This window comes from Saimiri boliviensis, chromosome 8 (genome assembly GCF_048565385.1).
Source record: "Saimiri boliviensis isolate mSaiBol1 chromosome 8, mSaiBol1.pri, whole genome shotgun sequence".
NCBI lineage: Eukaryota > Metazoa > Chordata > Mammalia > Primates > Cebidae > Saimiri > Saimiri boliviensis.
In genome coordinates, this window is record NC_133456.1 from 91139762 (window position 1) to 91158171 (window position 18410).

Consider the following 18410-nt stretch of genomic DNA (forward strand, 5'->3'; position numbering starts at 1 on the left):
ATAGTTTGGGTGATGACTGTAACCACTCTTAATGTTGAAGATGCATAAAGATACATGAATCAACCAAATAATTTTGTACAGGGCAATCTTCCCAACAAGACTGTAAGACAGTACCTTGCAACATCCCTTAGTTCATATTGACTTTCACAGCACAGTCAAAAACCAGGTCATTTTTGCAAAATTCTGAGGATCTTATCAGTTTCCCCCACAGCATCCCTTTCGGAAGCACCCAGTCAACATTCTCTTCAATAGTTACTTATCCTGACTCTGGCAAATCTTTGTCTACAGTATTTGTATGGGATTAAAGTTGTTCTTATCGTGTTCATGTATTTCATAAAATCCTGCATCTTTTGCACAGTTTGAACTTTACATTGCAATTGATTTGCATGGTATTGTCAAATGCATAGCATTCAGCAATCAGGGAGACACCAACAAAGACAGCAAAGCAATGGGTGGGGAAAGATGCTAGCGTTAAGTGAGAGGGATGTCTAGATGGGGATTAATTATAGAAGTGGTCAGTTTGCGAGTGAATTTCTTACATTACAACTTTCGCTCCACTAGGCGATTTCATAAACCCCAGACCTCAGACAGCAAATAACTGGATAATGCATATCCTTTAAGCCACTGGCCACGTCCTTTTAACAGTATTGCTCCCCTATGTGTTTTATTTCTCAAGAATACGCATAACAAATCTAAGAAGAGCACAAGACACCAGCAAGTTTGATTGCAGATATTTTATTTGAGCAGATGAGAAAATACTATGTGCTCACGAAGTTAGGAGTCTACAATACCCTTCCCTCCTTTCTAAAAGCATAGTGGAATCAGGAGGCACTCCATTAGGAATCAAGAACGGGTTGTATTTGTTATTTAAGAATGGGCTGTGTTAAGATAAAGGCTGAAAATCTTAACTTGACCCAAACAGCCCTGCCAGCCTCCCCAGCTTCCTGGCTCCAGTCAAACTAACCTTCCTTTGCTCATAAGAGCAGGGCTTCCTGGGTCAAGTTAAGACGTATGTTTAAGTGTTTAACACCCTCTAATACTCATTAGAGTGTCTAACAAAGGCAGAGCAGGTCTCTTGGTAGATGCTAAGAAAAAAAAGGGATAATCTAGCTGAAATTGAGTAATATTTTTATTTTCATCTTCTTTTCTGTATGATAGTCTTTATACACGCTGTTTCCCTCCCTTTTATTCTTTAAGTCCTATTGTTCCTTCTCATTCTAGTTCAAATGTTACTTTCCCCAGCAAAGTCTTCCTTGACCCTCATCCCTAACCTCAGACAAAATCAGTTTCCTCATCAGAATCTTTCAAGCACTCTTCACTTCTCTGCACTTCTCACTTGTTCCTCTCACCATTTTATATTTAACATTAGTGTCTCTTTCTCCCTTCTGATTCTTCAGATACTGAGAGACAAAGCTCATAATTTCTGGTTTTGCTGACCATTGTATCCCCAGTGCCTAGCATGGAGTTGATGAATGATTTAATGAATTCATTTGTCTTCACGTAGGTTGTGTAACCTTACAGAGATTCAGCAACACGATTACCATCATAGTGATAGACAACAGTGATAATGGTAAAATAATAATAATAGCAGCCCTCAACTGAGCGCTCACTACATGCCAGGCACTGCTCTATGTATTTTACATGTACTGTAATTTCCTAACATAGCTACACCGCAATATATCCTGTCTTGCACAGTCTTCTTACAATGTGATACTGACACCCCTTTCACTGAATGATGTTAGATTCCCTCCCACTGAACTTGAGTGAAACTCTGAGACTGCCTTGACTAACAGAGTACAATAAAAGTGATGCTATGTGACTTCTGAAATCATAACAATAAAACTTTCACTTGTCTCTCTCTCTCTACACACACTCATCTTGGGACCCAGCCGCCATGATGTGAGGAAGCCCAGGCTACATGTTAGTGTTTCAGTCAACAACTCCAGTGAGGTTCCACCTGACAACCAGCATCAACTGCCAAACACAGGAGTGAGCAAGGTGTCAAGCTGTGTCCAACCAGTCACCATCTGACTGCAACCCCATGAAAGACTCTTATTGAGAAACTGCTTGCTGATGCCAGTCAACCTCCAGAATAGCAAAAGAGAATAAAGCAATTGTGACTTGCTGCACAAAATATAGGTAACTGGGACATATTATCAACTCTCTTAATCCTCACATTAACCCCATGAGGTAGGTGTTACTATTTTACAAACTAGGAATCTGAAGCACAGAGAAGTCAAGTAACTTTCCCAAGATTACACCATTTCTAAGCAGGAGAACCAGGATTTAAATTTAATCCAGGCACTGGCCTGAGACCATACTCTTAAACACTGTGCTCATGGGCTCATTCAAAGGATCTGTGATTCTCCAACTGTGGTCTATGTACTACCTGTGAGAGCATCAACTGAGGTGCTTGTATGAAAGAGACGTTAATGTTAAGATGCATGTTTAAATGTGTAACATCTAACACTCACTGCTCTCCCCTTTAACAAAAGGATAGCAAATGTCTTGGTAGATACTAATAAAAATGTATACATATAATGCTTTTGTCTTCATCTGGCTCATTCTGATGTAAAAGCCTTCTCTCAGTTATCACCACCTCTGCTCACCTGCTGATTCAAGAGGCTAAAAAAGAATCCCAGAGTGATGGGGAAAATGAAACATTAGTGCCCTTACTCTACACATCCTCTGTAATACTTCAATATTTCCTTCTAATAAGAGCAGAGTCCCCATTTTTCACCAAGAAATCTGTAAATCTAGGATTGACCTTTAAAGATCATCACTTTGTCAGGAACTTTTCTATTCCTAAGCAGCTTCCCACTCCTGGCCCTACATACATGAAAACATTTGACCATCTGTTTACCACACTGACATCATGTGTGTCTATCACATGAAGCCAGGCTAAGCATCACTTCTCTCAACACCAGGCATTACCTGCAATCTCTCAATGATATTCCGGTAGTCTCTGGAAGCTGCCAGAACAGAGTCCCTGCGTGCAGCGTTGCGGGCTGACAGCCGCCAGTTCAGGGCTGTTTTCTGCACAATGTTGTGGGACTTGAGGAAGAGGTTGTTGACTTGGCTGTCCAGGTCCACGGGAATAGCAATGGCCCGGCTCTTAGCTGCACAGGAGAAAGATGAGTCATGAGCCTACAATTTTTATGGGGGACATCCTACAGATGGACCTAACACCCTACTCCCCATGGGGCAGGTTTTTCACACCCAGAATAGGTCGGCTTGCCTGGTACTGAGCTGGAAGACTGAGGAGCTCAAGTCAACTTTACCATCTTTTAGGTCAGGGTTTCCCAGTGTGAATTCTGGAGGGCAGCAGTTCTGAGAAATGTTAAAATGCTCTCAGGTCATAAGGCCATGGCAAGTCTGAGTTAAAGTTCCATGGGTTTCCTCACTGAATGGCTTCTTAGGTCCCTGAGGTGTTCAGGTATTTTAACAATTATTAAGGCAGGGAATTCATTTGGCTAATGAACCGTTTGCTAGTTCTTTCTCGGGTTTCTTTGACAATCTACATAATGCTGAGTTATCCCAAACATAATCCTAAAGACAGCATTCACAATGGCATAAACTCCTCTTTCTAGATAGGTGCTTCTTTCTCCCTCTTAAAAAGAGAACTACAGTCTAATCATGAGAAAAACATCAGTCAAACCCGCAATGGGAGAAACTCTACAGGACTCCTGACCAATACTTGTCAAAACTATCAAGGTCATAAGAAACAAGGAAAGGCTGAGAAATGGTCACAGACCAGGAGAGACTGGAGACACGATAACTAAATGCAAGGTGGTGCCTGGACTAGACCCTGGAACAGAAAAAGGGTGTGACAGGGGACAGTAACGAGCAAAGTGGTGAAATCCGAATTGAGTCTGAAGTTTAGGTAACAGCACTGCACCAATGTCAGTTTCCTCATCTTGACAAAGGGGCCCTGCTAACATAAAATGCTGACATGGCTGACAATATATGAGGGGTCTGCAGCAACGCTCTGTATTATCTTTGCTACAGTGCCATAAACATAAAATTATTCCAAAATAAAAGATTTTGAAAAGGAAGATAATTAAGACTAATAATCATTTCTTTTCCAGATGGGAAAATGTCCAAAAAACAACTATTTCCTGCCTGCAATGCTTCAAAACACTAGAAGCAAAGAAAGTACTCTAGTATCTAATTGTAAAAACAGCTCCAACATCCTGCAAGAGGAATCTGAGAAGCAATTATTTAAATCCCATTAAAAATACACAGATACACACAATGTAGAGGGGGGAAAAGAAAACTATAAGCCAGGCAGCAACTTTCTAACAGTCTAATATGGAAAGTGGGAAATTTGGAAAAATACAAATAAAAAGTTAAAAAGCACGATGTACAGGGTACACTCATCACAGCTAGAAACTCTGTGCCTTGGATACCCGATAAGCCCAACAATTAACACAGTGGACTCGGGGTGTGGTATTAGGAGGAAGAAATCCCCAGGAGACAGAGGGGATCCGGGTAGTGCTGTTTTCATGCCTTACCATTCCGTCTTTTTTTCTTATTACCACCAAGACAAATGGAAAGATTTCCCCTCTCTAATGAGCACTGAGGCACTAGTCAAGTCAGCCACTTGCTCGAATATTAAACAAAAACTAACCTTTGTGGCAAGGACTTTCTCCCACATTTCCTTTGACCTCAACAAGCACATCATTTTTTTTCCCCAACTTTTATTTTAGAATCAGGGGGTACACATGCAAGTTTGTTGCAAAGGTGTATTGCTTAATGCTGAGGCTTAGGGTATGATCGAACCCATCACCCAGATAGAGAATAGAGTACTCAACAGGTAGTTTTTAACCTTTCTCCCTCTTTCCCTCTCCAGTTGTCTCCCATCCTTTTTTATTATTATTATACTTTAGGTTCTGGGGTACATGTGCAGATCATGCAGGATTGTTGTATAGGTACATACATGGCAATGTGGTTTGCTGCTTCTATGCCCTCATCACCTACATCTGGTATTTCTCCCCATGTTATCCCTCTCCTACCTCCCCACCCCCCGCCATCCCTCCCCTAGCCCCGCAACAGACCCCAGTGTGTGATGCTCCCCTCCCCGTGTCTACATGTTCTCATTGTTCAACACCCGCCTATGAGTGAGAACATGTGGTGTTTAATTTTCCATTCCTGTGTCAGTTTGCCGAGAAGGATCATTTCCAGATTCATCCATGTCCCTACAAAGGACATGAACTCATCACTTTTTATGGCTGCATAGTATTCCATGGTGTATATGTGTCACATTTTCCCTGTCCAGTCTATCATCAATGGGCATTTGGGTTGGTCTCCCATCTTTACATCCATGTGTACTCAACATTTCCCTCTCACTTTTAAGTGAGAACGTGTAGTATTTGGTTTTATACGTTAGTTCACCAAGCACATCATTTATGATACATAATCATGAATGGAAAAAGTACAGGGTTATCTGGGAATTCCCTTGCAGCGTACTGTTTCTAAGATATCACACAATGAACCTATTGTGTATGTATTTTCCAAAACCTAGTTTCTTACTGTAAAATACTGCCACACCAATAATAAAAAGGCATCAACAACTACCATATGAGAGTAAAGGAACTGGGCAAGAGTCTACTGAAATCAGGCAACAGGTCCTAATACAGGTTATATATATCTCCAAGGTATATCCAAACTGACCTGGTATCTTACCTACACAATCAACACTTAAATCAACTGGACAGCCACTCAATAGTGCTAAGAACTACACCTGTCTTGCTCTTCCTGTTACAGTCTGCAGGAATCTAAGAGGTGACTCCAGGCAGGTAACTCTCTTCTCAGCTGCAGCAGAAAGCCTAGCTCTTTGCACAGCATTGATAGGGGATGGGGAATGAGCAAAGAAATGAAGTCTGATAAAGTCAGGATGAAGGAAAAAGGAATTTTCCTAAATTCTTCTTTCAAAGGCTGCCTATGAGAGGCGAGACAGGAGGAGAGTCACAGAGGAAATGGAGAAACATTTCTCCTTGAGAGGAAGAAGGGAGCAGTGCATCATTTCTGAGAAAGAGTGTTCCTTGGGATGTGACAGGTGTTTTCCAGGAAAAAGTCTTGACATGGTCAAGTACATTTGCTGGATTAAACAAATTAGTTTCTTGAATGAGGGACTTCCCAAGGCCTTGAATAAGCTGCATGTATCATGACTTGCCAAGAATTGCCTAACAACCATGGAAGCTTGTTTTTCTAGGCCTATCTGACTTGGGACTCACTAGCTCTTCCTTTGGGAAATTCTGGCTTGGTAGATACAAAAAGAAGCACAGCAATCAAGAAGACCTCGGTTCCGGGTCTGGCTCCCAAACTTCCTGTCTGTATAACTTTAGAAGAGTTGTAATGAGTGCTCAATAAACGGCAGCCTTACCACTGTCAGACAATTAATTTTCATCACGTATATCCAAACTGACTTGTTATCTTACCTACATCAGACAGCACCCGAATACAGCTCTCCACGGAGGCTTTTTGGCTCGGCATTAACCAGTTGCAGTGGTACACCCTGAACACGCCTTGGAGCAGTTGCACAAAGACAGGCTGGCGAGTCTGCAAGAAGCCGAAAGAAGCAATGTGAAAAACAGACTTTTATTTGTAAATGACCAACGATCTGATCAGAGACAGACATTGTGTCTTGAACCACTGGACCCTGGACCAGAGATAGACATGCCTTGTTAATGGACCCTGAAGCAAGCATGAAAGGGGATGCCTGGGTAACAGCTAAATTCCGTAAGTGATCTAGCTGAGGGAGAGCAACTTAGAAGCATTTTAGGTCAATTTATGAACCTGATGCTATTTTAATTAAGTTTAAGCACAAGAAGGAGCAACGGATCCAAAGTTCAAAGACTGGTATTCTTATCCAGTTACCAAGTAGCAAATTACATCACCTCTGCGAGCGTCAGTTTCATACACCCTATAAAATAAGTAGATTGAGGCAGACTGACCCCAAAGTTCCTTCCAGACATTATATTCATTGAGTAGAACCCATATTTTTAATCAGCAAAAACAAACTGATAAGTGGATCTCACCTAGAATACTACTTCTTCATTTCTGGCAAGGTCTTCAAGGACATAAAAAGAATTTGGATGGCTACTCTTTATAAATATTCATTTATTATGATGAGTACTTGGAAATTACATGAGAAGATTTATTCCTTTCTGTAAGGTATAAATTTGTGCTCATTTTAAACTAAGAGTATTCAAACATCCCCTTAATCAATTTGACACTGACTTTCTGAATGCATTAAAAAATTACAGTTTTGGTCTCCATTCAAAGGGTAGTTTTGGACCAGCAAGGCAAAGACAGACAGCTGTGTATGCTGTGCTATTCCACTGGTCTCTCATTTGAGAGGAGACAACTTCCATAGCTCCTCTAAAAACAGTGGAAGTTAATACAGTAAAGAAAAAGGTAGGCCAGGCGCAGTGGCTCACGCCTGTAATCCCAGCAATATGGGAGGCTGAGGTGGGCGAATCATGAAGTCAGGAGTTTGAGACCAGCCTGGCCAAGATGGTGAAACCCTGTCTCTACTAAAAATGCAAAAATAGCTGGGCATGGTGGCAGGCACCTATAATCTCAGCTGCTCAGGAGGCTGAGGCAGGAGTATCTCTTGAACCTGGGAGGCAGAGATTGCAGTGAGCCAAGATCACACCAGTGCACTCCAGCCTGGGCAACAGAGCAAAACTCTGTCACAAAAGAAGTATTTAAAACCCTGAAAGAGGTTTCTAAGATGAAGGAAAACAGAAAGCATCAGGGGAAAAAGGAAGTCTATTATAAGAAAATAAAAGAGATTAATTAAAAATTCAGAACCTTCTTGATAAACATGGTTCAGATAGCTTCCATTTATTAAAGGCAATGTGAGACATTTCACGTATGATCTCATTCAGGCCTCAGTAAACAATTCTGCAACTTGGAATTACCTTCCCATCACACATGAAATACAAAGGCCCAGCAAGGAAAAAAGAAAGCATCTAAAAGAGAAGGGATGGCAAAGCAGGAAGTCAACCACAGGGGTCTCTCTGATGGTGAAGTTCCATGCTTTCTCCATGAAGTTCACCTGGGAACCAGAATCTCATTGCCTTCTTCCGGAAGTAAGTTTCTTTCCTATTCCCCACAGCCACCCAAGACAGTAAGCTGTATTTCTAACAGAGGAGAGGCGCAGAGGGAGCCTGGGAAACTGGCCGGGGAAACCTAGCATTTAGTTCCTGAGTTTCATGGCTGCTTGTTAGCTCTTGAGCTAACTCAAAGAGCCCAATGAAAACAGCCATTTACTCCCAAGAACTTCCTATGTGCCAGGCTCTGTGCTAAGCACTTTAGACATATCTCATTTGGCCTTCACCATCACCCTGTGAAGTAAGTTGTGGCATTATTGCTCATCCTATTAGCTAGTAAGTGTTGGACTGGGGATAGGAACCCAACAGCCCAGCTCAAAGAAGGAAGGGTCCCTTGACTCAATTAATTCCACTAAACCCTATTCGTGGAATATCTACTCTGCTTTTATTTGACACCTTGGTATACAAAAGATGATGAAATGAGTAAGAGTAGCTGCCTACTAACTATCCAAATACTATAGGCAATCTGGTGGGATATGGTTTGGCTGTGTCCCTACAGTTCATCTTGAACTGTAGCTCCCACAATTCCCACATGCTGCGGGAGGGACCAGGTAGGAGAAATTTGAAATCATGGGGTGGGTCTTTCTCATGCTGTTGTTGTGATAGTGAAGAGGTCTCATGAGATCTGATGGTGTTACAGAGGGGAGTTCCCCTGCGCAAGTTCTCTTGGCTGCTGCTATGTGAGACGTGCCTTTCACCCTCCGCCATGATGGTGAGGCCTCCCCAGACACATAGAACTGTGAGTCCACTAAGCCTCTTTCTTTAAACCATCAACGATGGGTCTCATATACAACAGTGACCCATAAGATTATAATACCAAATTTTTACTGGACCTTTTCAATGTTTAGATACACAAATACAATTGCGTTATGATTGCCTTCAGTACTGAGACAGTCACATGCTGAGTATGCTTGTAGCCTGGGACCAAGAGGCTGTTTCATACAGCCGAGGTGTGTAGCAGGCTGGGTCATCTAGGTTTGTGTAAGTGCACTCTATGATGTTCACACAATGAGAAAATCACCTAGGAATGCATTTCTCAAAACATATCCCACCACTAAGAGACACATGACTGTTATTAGCTTTTCCATAAAAACCTAAAAACATAATATATAATGTCATATATATTATAGTTTAATGTAATATAAATGTGTAATATAAACAAATATAACACATTTTAAAATACATAAGGAGAAAATAAATACTCTATAATATACTTTATATATAAAATACATACTTTATAATCCATTTTTTCATTATGAATAAATATAATCTATGAGCAGGAAAAAAGGAACCCTGGAAGGATTAACTTCAAAACTTAGGTGTATTTTTTTTTTTACTGATTGTCTTTAGTTCCTAAATTTTTTATAATGGTCATTATTTCTGTAGTAAGGGTTTTTGTTTTAAAGAATTAACTTACACACTAAGTCTTACATTCATATGAATTAAATCTCAACCTCCTCTTCACCTCATTTCTGAGAAGTTCATTCAAGTCACATCCCTTTGCTCAACAGGCTGAATTAGTTCCACAGAGTTGAAGCCTTTTTCCTCACTCTTCTTAAAGACACAGAAGGAGAGACTAACTTATCCCATGTTCCTTTTATGCAACATCAATGCTCGAGAAAATGTTTTAGGGAACTGAAATGCCACTACAAATGAGCTGCAGGTTTCAGAACCGTAAGGGCTCACCCAGGCCAGCCACCACCACGTCTCCCAGTGAGCCATGACTGTACGCACCACATAGACGGTGACAAGAAGGGCACAGCCAGGCTGGGCTTCTTTTGTAAACTGCCCAGTCTTGAGTATGTCTTTATGAGCAGTGTGAAAATGGACTAATACAGGTGGCATCATCTCACTCAACCTCTTGGACAAGCAAAAGGACATGATTGTTCATCATCTCCTGTTTTCCTAAAATTCTCCCCTTGCTTCATTCCCAAGGTCCCACAGACTCCCAAATTGCATCCTGCCTGCATGAAGACTCCTGACCTTACTCTGCCTTTTTTGCATCCCATCCTCAATTATTTGTGTTCTCTCCAGGTCCCTTTTCAGTAACCACTCCATTTTCCTGGCTAACGCTTCAACTGGTACATGTATATCTCTGGTCTCTAGCCCTCTCCTGAGTCTCATTTAGTCATTTGCTCAATGAATTAGCAACTCAGTGCCAGTCACAATGCCAGGTACAAGGGACAGAGTACTATATGAGATGACCATGCACATAAGACATAACTTTGTCCTCATGTAGCTTATAGTCTAACAAAAAGAGCAGGGGCTACCATTTATTATGAGCCTACTATGTGCCAGACACTGTATTAGATGTTTTGTAAACGTTATCTCTAGGATTCCAGGGCAGGGAAGGAGAAGACTGGAGGACCAAAAAAAAAAAAAAAAAAAGTAAAGATTTTAAGGAGAAAATCAACAATGAACAGAACCATCCAGTACAAGAAAATATCCTCAGGTACTTCTTTATTCAAAAAATCCCATCACAGCTATCCCCCACTGAGAGAAACGTATCTTTTATTAATGCTTTGCAGACCAGTTCATTACAGTTGCTCACTCCCAAATGCTCATCAGGCCCAACTGCGGAAGGTGTATCGTGAGCATTCTGCTTGATGTTGGTATTTCTTACCTGCAAAGTTGTACTCTGGTCTGAGAAGGGAGAGCTGAAGAAAGTAGTAACAATACTCATGACGATTTCGGTGACGTACTTCTCCAAAATCGAGTCAGCATGTTTCCTGTCACTAGTGTTGTTACAGGCCTGGAAGACAAGTGGGCATGTTACGCATTACACCCAAAACGACGCCAAGACATTAAGAGATCTGTGACCCCCTCCGGTGGGTTACTTTCAACAAACGAAAGGTAAAGGCCCGCTGGCCAATATTTCTCCCCCTAAGGAATCACAATAATTAAATACAATCATGAAAAACAGAGAAGCAGATCAGCTCAGATATCATGGCACACAATAACAAACCTTAGAACGGGTCTGAACCGACGAGGCCACTGCTTGCAACTTGCTATGTGTGTCTGGTAAATCTAAATCCCCGAAGGGCAGGAAGAAGCACAGTCACTACAGGTGTCTTAAATTTACCCTAAAAGAAAACTGATCTGAGGAATCCATTCCTCAGCTCTAGACCATGGTGTCCTTATCCAAATAATCAAGACAGTCAAATATATGTCACTGAGGTCCTGTAAGCCTGACCATCTGCAATCCCTTCTTTTTTTTTTTTTTTTTTTTTTGAGACAGAGTCTCACTCTGTCACCTAGGATGGAGTACAGTCGCATGATCTTGGCTCACTGCAGCCTCCACTTCCCAGGTTCAAGTGATTCTCGTGCCTCAGCCTCCCAAGTAGCTGGGATTACAAGTGCCTGCCACCAGCTAAGTTTTGTATTTTTAGTAGAGACAGGGTTTTGCCACATTGGCCAGGCTGGTTTCAAACTCCTGGACTCAAAGGATCTGCCCACTAGGCCTCCCAAAGTGCTAGGATTACAGGCATGAGCCACCACATCTGACCTGATCATCTTCAATCCTACAACACTCTTTCATTAGATTTTAATTGCATTTTAAAATCTTACCAATACAGAACTTGGTTCAAAATAGCAAGCCATGTTTCAGAATAACTGACCATACCAATTTTGGGGGGAGGCGACACCTTTGATTTCACCTATACTTAATTCTGCTCCCTAAAATAAGATTTGCCAATGAGGGTTACCACATTTTTAAAAAACAAGTTTTATTACTGAATTCATTAGTTCTATAATTTAAGATAAAAAATTGCTTATACTGAAAAGAATGAAGGACATAAAAATCAAGTGCTCATAAGAGACCTTCATATTCTGATCTTAATACTAGACCGTGTGAGAACATATTCAAAGAATGAAATTAGTTACCGATTTTACAGTATTTCTAAGTAATTTAACGCAAGGATCGGCAAAGTAAGGGCCAGTAATTATCTTTATAAATAAAGTTTTACTGAAACACAGCTACGCCTGCTTGCCATGGCTGCTTTCATACTAGAAGCACAGAACTGAGTAGTCATGAAAGCAATGAACGGCCCACAAAGCTGAACATATTTACTACGTGGTGCTTTACAGAACATTTCACGGAGCACTAATTTAAAGAAATAAAGCAGGCCTGCCATTCCAAGCCAAAAATCCCTAGGTTAATAGGATTAAAAAACTAGAAGGAGTTTGAGATTTTTTTAAAAATCTGTCTGTGAAACCAACACATGACCAAATACTACTAAACAGAGTTCTCAATCAGGAGGAAAGTAAGTTCTTGCAGGCTTCTTGCTTCATACTAGTAATCGTACAGTGAAGCAGAAAATACCACATTTTAGGATTCTACAATGCATCTTTTTACCATCACGATGTTTCTGAAATTGGGATGTATCTGACAATTACCTTCTAAAGAATCTTTTAATCTATCCCCACTACCCCAATTCCACCATTGCATAACTCATATAAAATCTAACCCTCCACTACCCCAATTTCACCAGCACATAACTCATATTAAATCTAACCCCCCACTACCCCAATTCCACCAGCACATAACTCATATTAAATCTACCCCCCACCACTACCCTAAGTCCACCATCGCATAACTCGTATTAAATCCGTGGTATGCTTTGTTATGCGGCAGCCTTGTGGCTTTAGCATGAATATTAAGCTCAATGCAAATCAAATCAAGAATCTTAAAGGCCACTCTTGAGGCTGAGTCAGGAAAGCAATAAATGGAAGGGGATGAATTGTGCAGAATCCTGAAGAACAGACTGCAGGAGACAAATCCTCAAGCTCAGGAAAGTGCCCTTCAAGCGCAGGCATATTACCAAGAAAATAAATCCTTATAAATTGAATTCTAATATGCCCAGGTTATCACTCATGAACCAATCCATAGGGGTGACATGAAAACCAGAAATAACTTCTCTTCCCTGAAGCTTGATAAATAACATCTACTCTTGGCTAAGAGAAAAACATAAGAAGAATGGCCAGGTGTGGTGGCTCACACTTGTAATCTTAGCACTTTGGGAGGCTGAGGTGGGCAGATCACTCAAAGTCAAGAGTTCAAGACCAGCCTGGCCAACTTGGTGAAACCCTGCTTCTACTAAAAATATAAAAATTAGCCAGGACTGGTGGTGGCCGTTTGTAATCCCAGCTACTTGGGGGGCTGAGGCAGGAGAATCACTTGAGCCTGGGGGCAGAGGTTTCACTGAACTGAGACTGTCCCACTGCACTCCAGCCTGAGTGACAGAGTGAGACCCCATCTCAGAAAAAAAAAAGCAATGTAAGAGCCACAAATGCCTCTTCATGTCACGAATTAAAGCAGAAATGATGCAGCTGTTTTCTTCATGTGTCACCCAGATGACACACATATACACACACATACTTCTCATTCTCTAACTCTACCTCCTTAGTTCCAGAAAGCCTTACCCTGCAGATGTCTACAAGGAAATTCTCAAACAATTTCCACATGTGATTGCTGGTGTAAATCTCCTTCATTTCCACCTCTGTATCCACATAGCAGTGATTCAGGAAGTTAATGTATGCAATTTTAACCTGCAAAATAGAAAGAAGATTTTCTGAAAAACGATCTTCGTGGGTATGGAACCGATTAGCTGCTTCATCTTCACATCAAGAAGGTTATCCCATTCCCCACTGCGAAGTCTTACTTCTACGATTTTCTGACATTTGAAATTCACAATTATATATGCTTTTGGATGAGAGTATTTTCATGACCTCAAGGTAAAGAATGAGGCAAAACCTCGGACCACAAAAGACGGACAAGTTTGATTATTTAAAATTCATAATTTCTGTTCATAAAAAGGCATCGTTCCAGAGTGTAATGGGCACGAGTTGGGAGAAGACATCTGCAAGGTGTGTACCAATGAAAAATTCCCCCAGATCTGTGCTGATAACATAGACACCCCCAGAGAAAAGGTAGGCAAAACACTCGATCAGATATTACTTAAAGGAATGTCAAATGTCAACCCCACCACACACACACACACACACACACACACACACACACACACAGAGAGAGAGGGCTCAGATTCAATTAGGAATCAAGGACACAGAAATTAAAACCACTACAGTTCATGCAAACATGTCTACAAAAAATCCTGTACCCAAGTGTGCATAGCAGCATTATGCACAAGAGTCAAAAAGTGGAACCAATCCAAATACCCATCAACTGACCGATGGCTACACAAAATGTTTTCTAACTATAGAATAGAAAATTACTCAGCAACATAAAGGAACGAAGTGCTGATACATGCTACAACTTGCATGAGCCTTGAAAAAAAATCATGCAGGTAAAAAAATCCAGGTGTAAAAGACCACATGTTGCATAATTCCATGAAATGTTTCTAATGGGCAAATTCATATACTCAGAAAGATGAGGGGTTGCCTAGGATTTGGGGTGTTATGAAGAAATAGGAAGTGACTGCTAATGAGCATGGGTGTTTTTTTTGAGGTGATGAAAATATTCTGAACTAAATTGTTACAGTGATTGCACAACTCTGTGACTATATTAAAAACAACTCAACTATACTCTTTAAACAAGTGAATCACATATGTAAATATCTCCATGAAGCTTCTAAAAATTAAACTACTATGAAACACTATTATACAACCATCAAATTGAAAAAAAATAAAGAATCTGATGGTGGCAAATGTTAGCAGGGTTGGGAGGAGGAATGGTAACTGGAACACCCATGTTGAAAACAACTGGACGGTTGTTCATATATAATTGAAGAAATGCACCCCCTATGACCTAGCACTTCCACTTCTAACTATCCATAGACCCTGGACAGAGGTGTACACATGTGGGCCAGGATGCATGCTCGGTCCTCACAGCCATAAGCTGAAAACAACTGAAATGAGCATCAGTAGAAGAATGGAAAATCCTATCATGGTGCCATCATAGAAAGGAATGCTTCAAAGCAAAGGAAATGAATTCAGCTACGTGTCAGGGTGGATTAACGTTAACAACACAAAGCTGAACTTAAAAAGACATGGAATGATACACAGAAGAAAGTCCAAAACCTCACAAAACTAAACTATATTGTTGAGGGATGTATACAGAAAAGCCACAGTAGGATTACATTCAAGTCAGCTTGTGGTTACTTTCAGGAGTCAGCCCTTGGAGGAGGTAACAACAGGAGAGGGAAATGGGGGAAGTGTTGGCATATTTCTTGACCTGGGTGAAGGTATTAAGTTGTTCTCTTTATAATCATTCTATCGTTCCTGCAGTATACAATTGAGATCTGGGTACTTTTTGCACTTTTGTTGTATTCCAAATAAAAAAGGGTAAAAGACAAACTAATGCTTGTTATAATACTAGATTTCTCTCATCCCTAATACTAGTTATAACTCTACCTTCTTTATCCATAACAAAAGAAATGTAAATTAAAACTACGTTAAAATGACTATTTTCACCTGCCAGATACATGAGAATCCAAAAGTCTGATGACACACTGTGTGGCCAAGACTGTGATAAAAATGCAATCTCATTGCTTTCTTATTATAGTTATTAATTATTCATTATTAACACCGTATATTAGTTCAGCACTCACAAAGGGCAATGACAGTACACCCATACAATGGAATTTTATGCAACTATAAAAAAATCTGGCATTTCTTTATGAACTGATATGAAAAGAAGTTACAGTGTTAAGGTACAGAATAGTGTACCTAGAGTGTCATCTTCTGCATTTAAAAAAGGGGGGTGGGGAAGTAAAGTATATATATTGTATGTGTTTATGTGTAAAACTCTAGCAAAATACACAAGAACATAAAAATTATTTTCCGTAGGATGGGTGGGGAAACAGATTATAAGGCTTTTCATGGTTTATCCCTTTACAGTCTTTGATATTTGAACTTTTCAAAGAGTACTGAATAATGACATTTTGGTCAACAATGGGTCTCATATACAACAGTGGTCCATGAGATTATAATACTGCATTTTACTGGACCTTTTCAATGTTTAGATACACAAATACAATTGTGTTATAACTGCCTTCAGTACTGAGACAGTCACATGCTGTGCCTGTGTATAGCTGGGGAGCAAGAGGCTGTTCCATACAGCCCAGGTGTGTAGCAGGCTGGGCCATCTAGGTTTGTGTAAGTGCACTCTATGATGTTCACACAATGAGAAAATCACCTAGGAATGCATTTCCCAAAACACATCCCACCAATCAACACATGACTGTTACTAGCTTTCCCAAAGAAATCTAAAAACATAATATATGTAGCATATATACTTAATTTGATATAAATGTACAATATAAACTAATATTATACATTGTAAAATATACAAGGAGAAAATGTATACTTCATGATGTATTTTATCGGATATTTTATAAAATACATACTTTATAATCCATTTTTAAATTATGAATAAATATAATCTATGAGCAGGAAAAAAAGGAACCCTGGAAGGATTAACTTCAAAACTTAGGTATTCATTATCTTGTTTTAATTGATTGCCTGTAGTTCCTACATTTTTTTATAACGGCCGTTATTTCTGTAGTAATGGTTTTTGCTCACTCACAGACTAAGTCTTACATTCATATGTACTAGATCTCAACCTCCTCTTCACCTCATTTCTGAGAAGTTCATTTGGGTCACATCGCCTTTGCTCAATAGGCTCAATTAATTCTACAGAGCTGAAGCCTTTCTCCTCACTCTTCTTAAAGACACAGAAGGAAAGACTAATTTCTCCAATGTTCCTTTCATGCAACATCAATGCTCGAGAAAATGTTTTAGGGAACTGAAATCCCACTACAAATGAGCTGCAGGTTTCAGAACTGTAAGGGTTCACTCAGGCCAGCCACCACCATGTCTCCCAGTGAGCCATGACTGCACGCACCACATAGACAGTGACAAGAAGGGAACAGCCAGGCTGGGCTCGCTCACCTCAGGTATACAGTCCTCGTGGGTCACCACACGAACGATGTCATCCAACGGGAGCAGGGAGTTGCACTTGATCTCTGTGTAGACATTCTTACCCTCCGTGCACACAGCCAGGAGCTCGACCAAGTGGATGTGGTACATGAGAGGGCTGTTCTCATCCATCCGATCCCGCTCTGACCGCATCATCTGGATGAGAGTCTGGAAAGAGGCTCTGTCGTTGTAGAACACGAGGACATCCTCTCCTGAATTGACCAGCTACATCAAGAACAGGGTGGGTTTAGATTACAAGCTTGCAGGGCTGGGGCAGCGTGAAAAAAATCTACTCACAGAGAAACAGAGAGGTTCTCTCTGCATCTATCTTCCCAAATGAGTCCCTATTTTGACTTCATTCATTTATATAACTGAACAACTAGAAATATTCAGCATCATGATTTTAGTCTACTGATACAGAAATACCACACTGGCCCTTAAAAACTATTAGGGGAAAAGAAAGTCTGCATACCAGCATTAATGTATCAAGTGGAAATAGAGATCTCAACCTTGCACTTGAATTTCCAGACCTACCTATTAGGCTATGATACGTCTTTTTAAATGGTTCCATCTTATTTGTATGCTTTACATAGTATCCCCTTTACAAGTTTCACATCCACCAACTTATCTCTTCAATCACAAATTATTTTTATTTAACATATGCCTCCTTCTCCAGACTACAACTCTCAGACTCCACACTCTTCAAAAAGTCAAGGCATTCCTGTTTATAACTTGTCCCCTAAAATATGGCTTCTTGAAAATCTAATTAAGAATAAATCAATTTCATCAGCAGTACATGAAGTACAAAACCAAAACAGGCTGGCATAGAAGTCAAAATAAACATGGTCAATACTTACTAATGGCCAATCTTTATGAGCTCTCATGACTCAGTTTCTTCATTTGTGAACTGGAGAAATACAATAGCTAACTCACAGTGCTATGCAGATTAAATAAATTATTATACACAAATTGCTTAGGACTGTGCCCAGAGTATGGCAGGCTTCCAAAATGTGTTGGCCATTAATGTCATCATGATCTCATTTACTCTGCATATCAACTCTTTAAAGTGAAATCTACTGTATCTTCATTTTACAGAAAAGTTCAGTAAGGATTTGAGAGGTCAGGTAACATATCTCACGGCACCCTTTGGTGAAGCGGTTCAGGTGACATTTGTATCCCAGGTTGAGCCAACTCGCTCTTTTTTTTTTAGAGACAGGGTCTCACTCTGCTGCCCAGGCTGGAGTGCAGTGGTGCCATCGTAGTTGACTGCAACCTCAAACTCCTGGGCTCAAGGGGTCTTCCCTGTAACTGGGACTGCAGGCACATGCCACCATACCTGACTAATTTTTAAATTTT

At 40.5% G+C, this 18410-nt stretch overlaps 1 protein-coding gene across 14 annotated transcripts in view; it reads right to left on the reverse strand.

The window, feature by feature from the left end:
- Positions 1 to 18410, reverse strand: part of ITPR1 (inositol 1,4,5-trisphosphate receptor type 1) — a 353358-nt gene that overhangs the window by 139449 nt on the left and 195499 nt on the right. For all 14 annotated transcript variants that reach the window (XM_074404869.1, XM_074404867.1, XM_039478545.2 and 11 more), the window contains 5 exons: positions 17028 to 17279; positions 13542 to 13667; positions 10744 to 10872; positions 6441 to 6561; positions 2935 to 3119 (listed from right to left, as the gene is read on the reverse strand). In XM_074404869.1, the coding sequence (XP_074260970.1) occupies positions 2935 to 3119; positions 6441 to 6561; positions 10744 to 10872; positions 13542 to 13667; positions 17028 to 17279 (813 nt within the window). The remainder of the gene's footprint in view (positions 1 to 2934; positions 3120 to 6440; positions 6562 to 10743; positions 10873 to 13541; positions 13668 to 17027; positions 17280 to 18410) is intronic.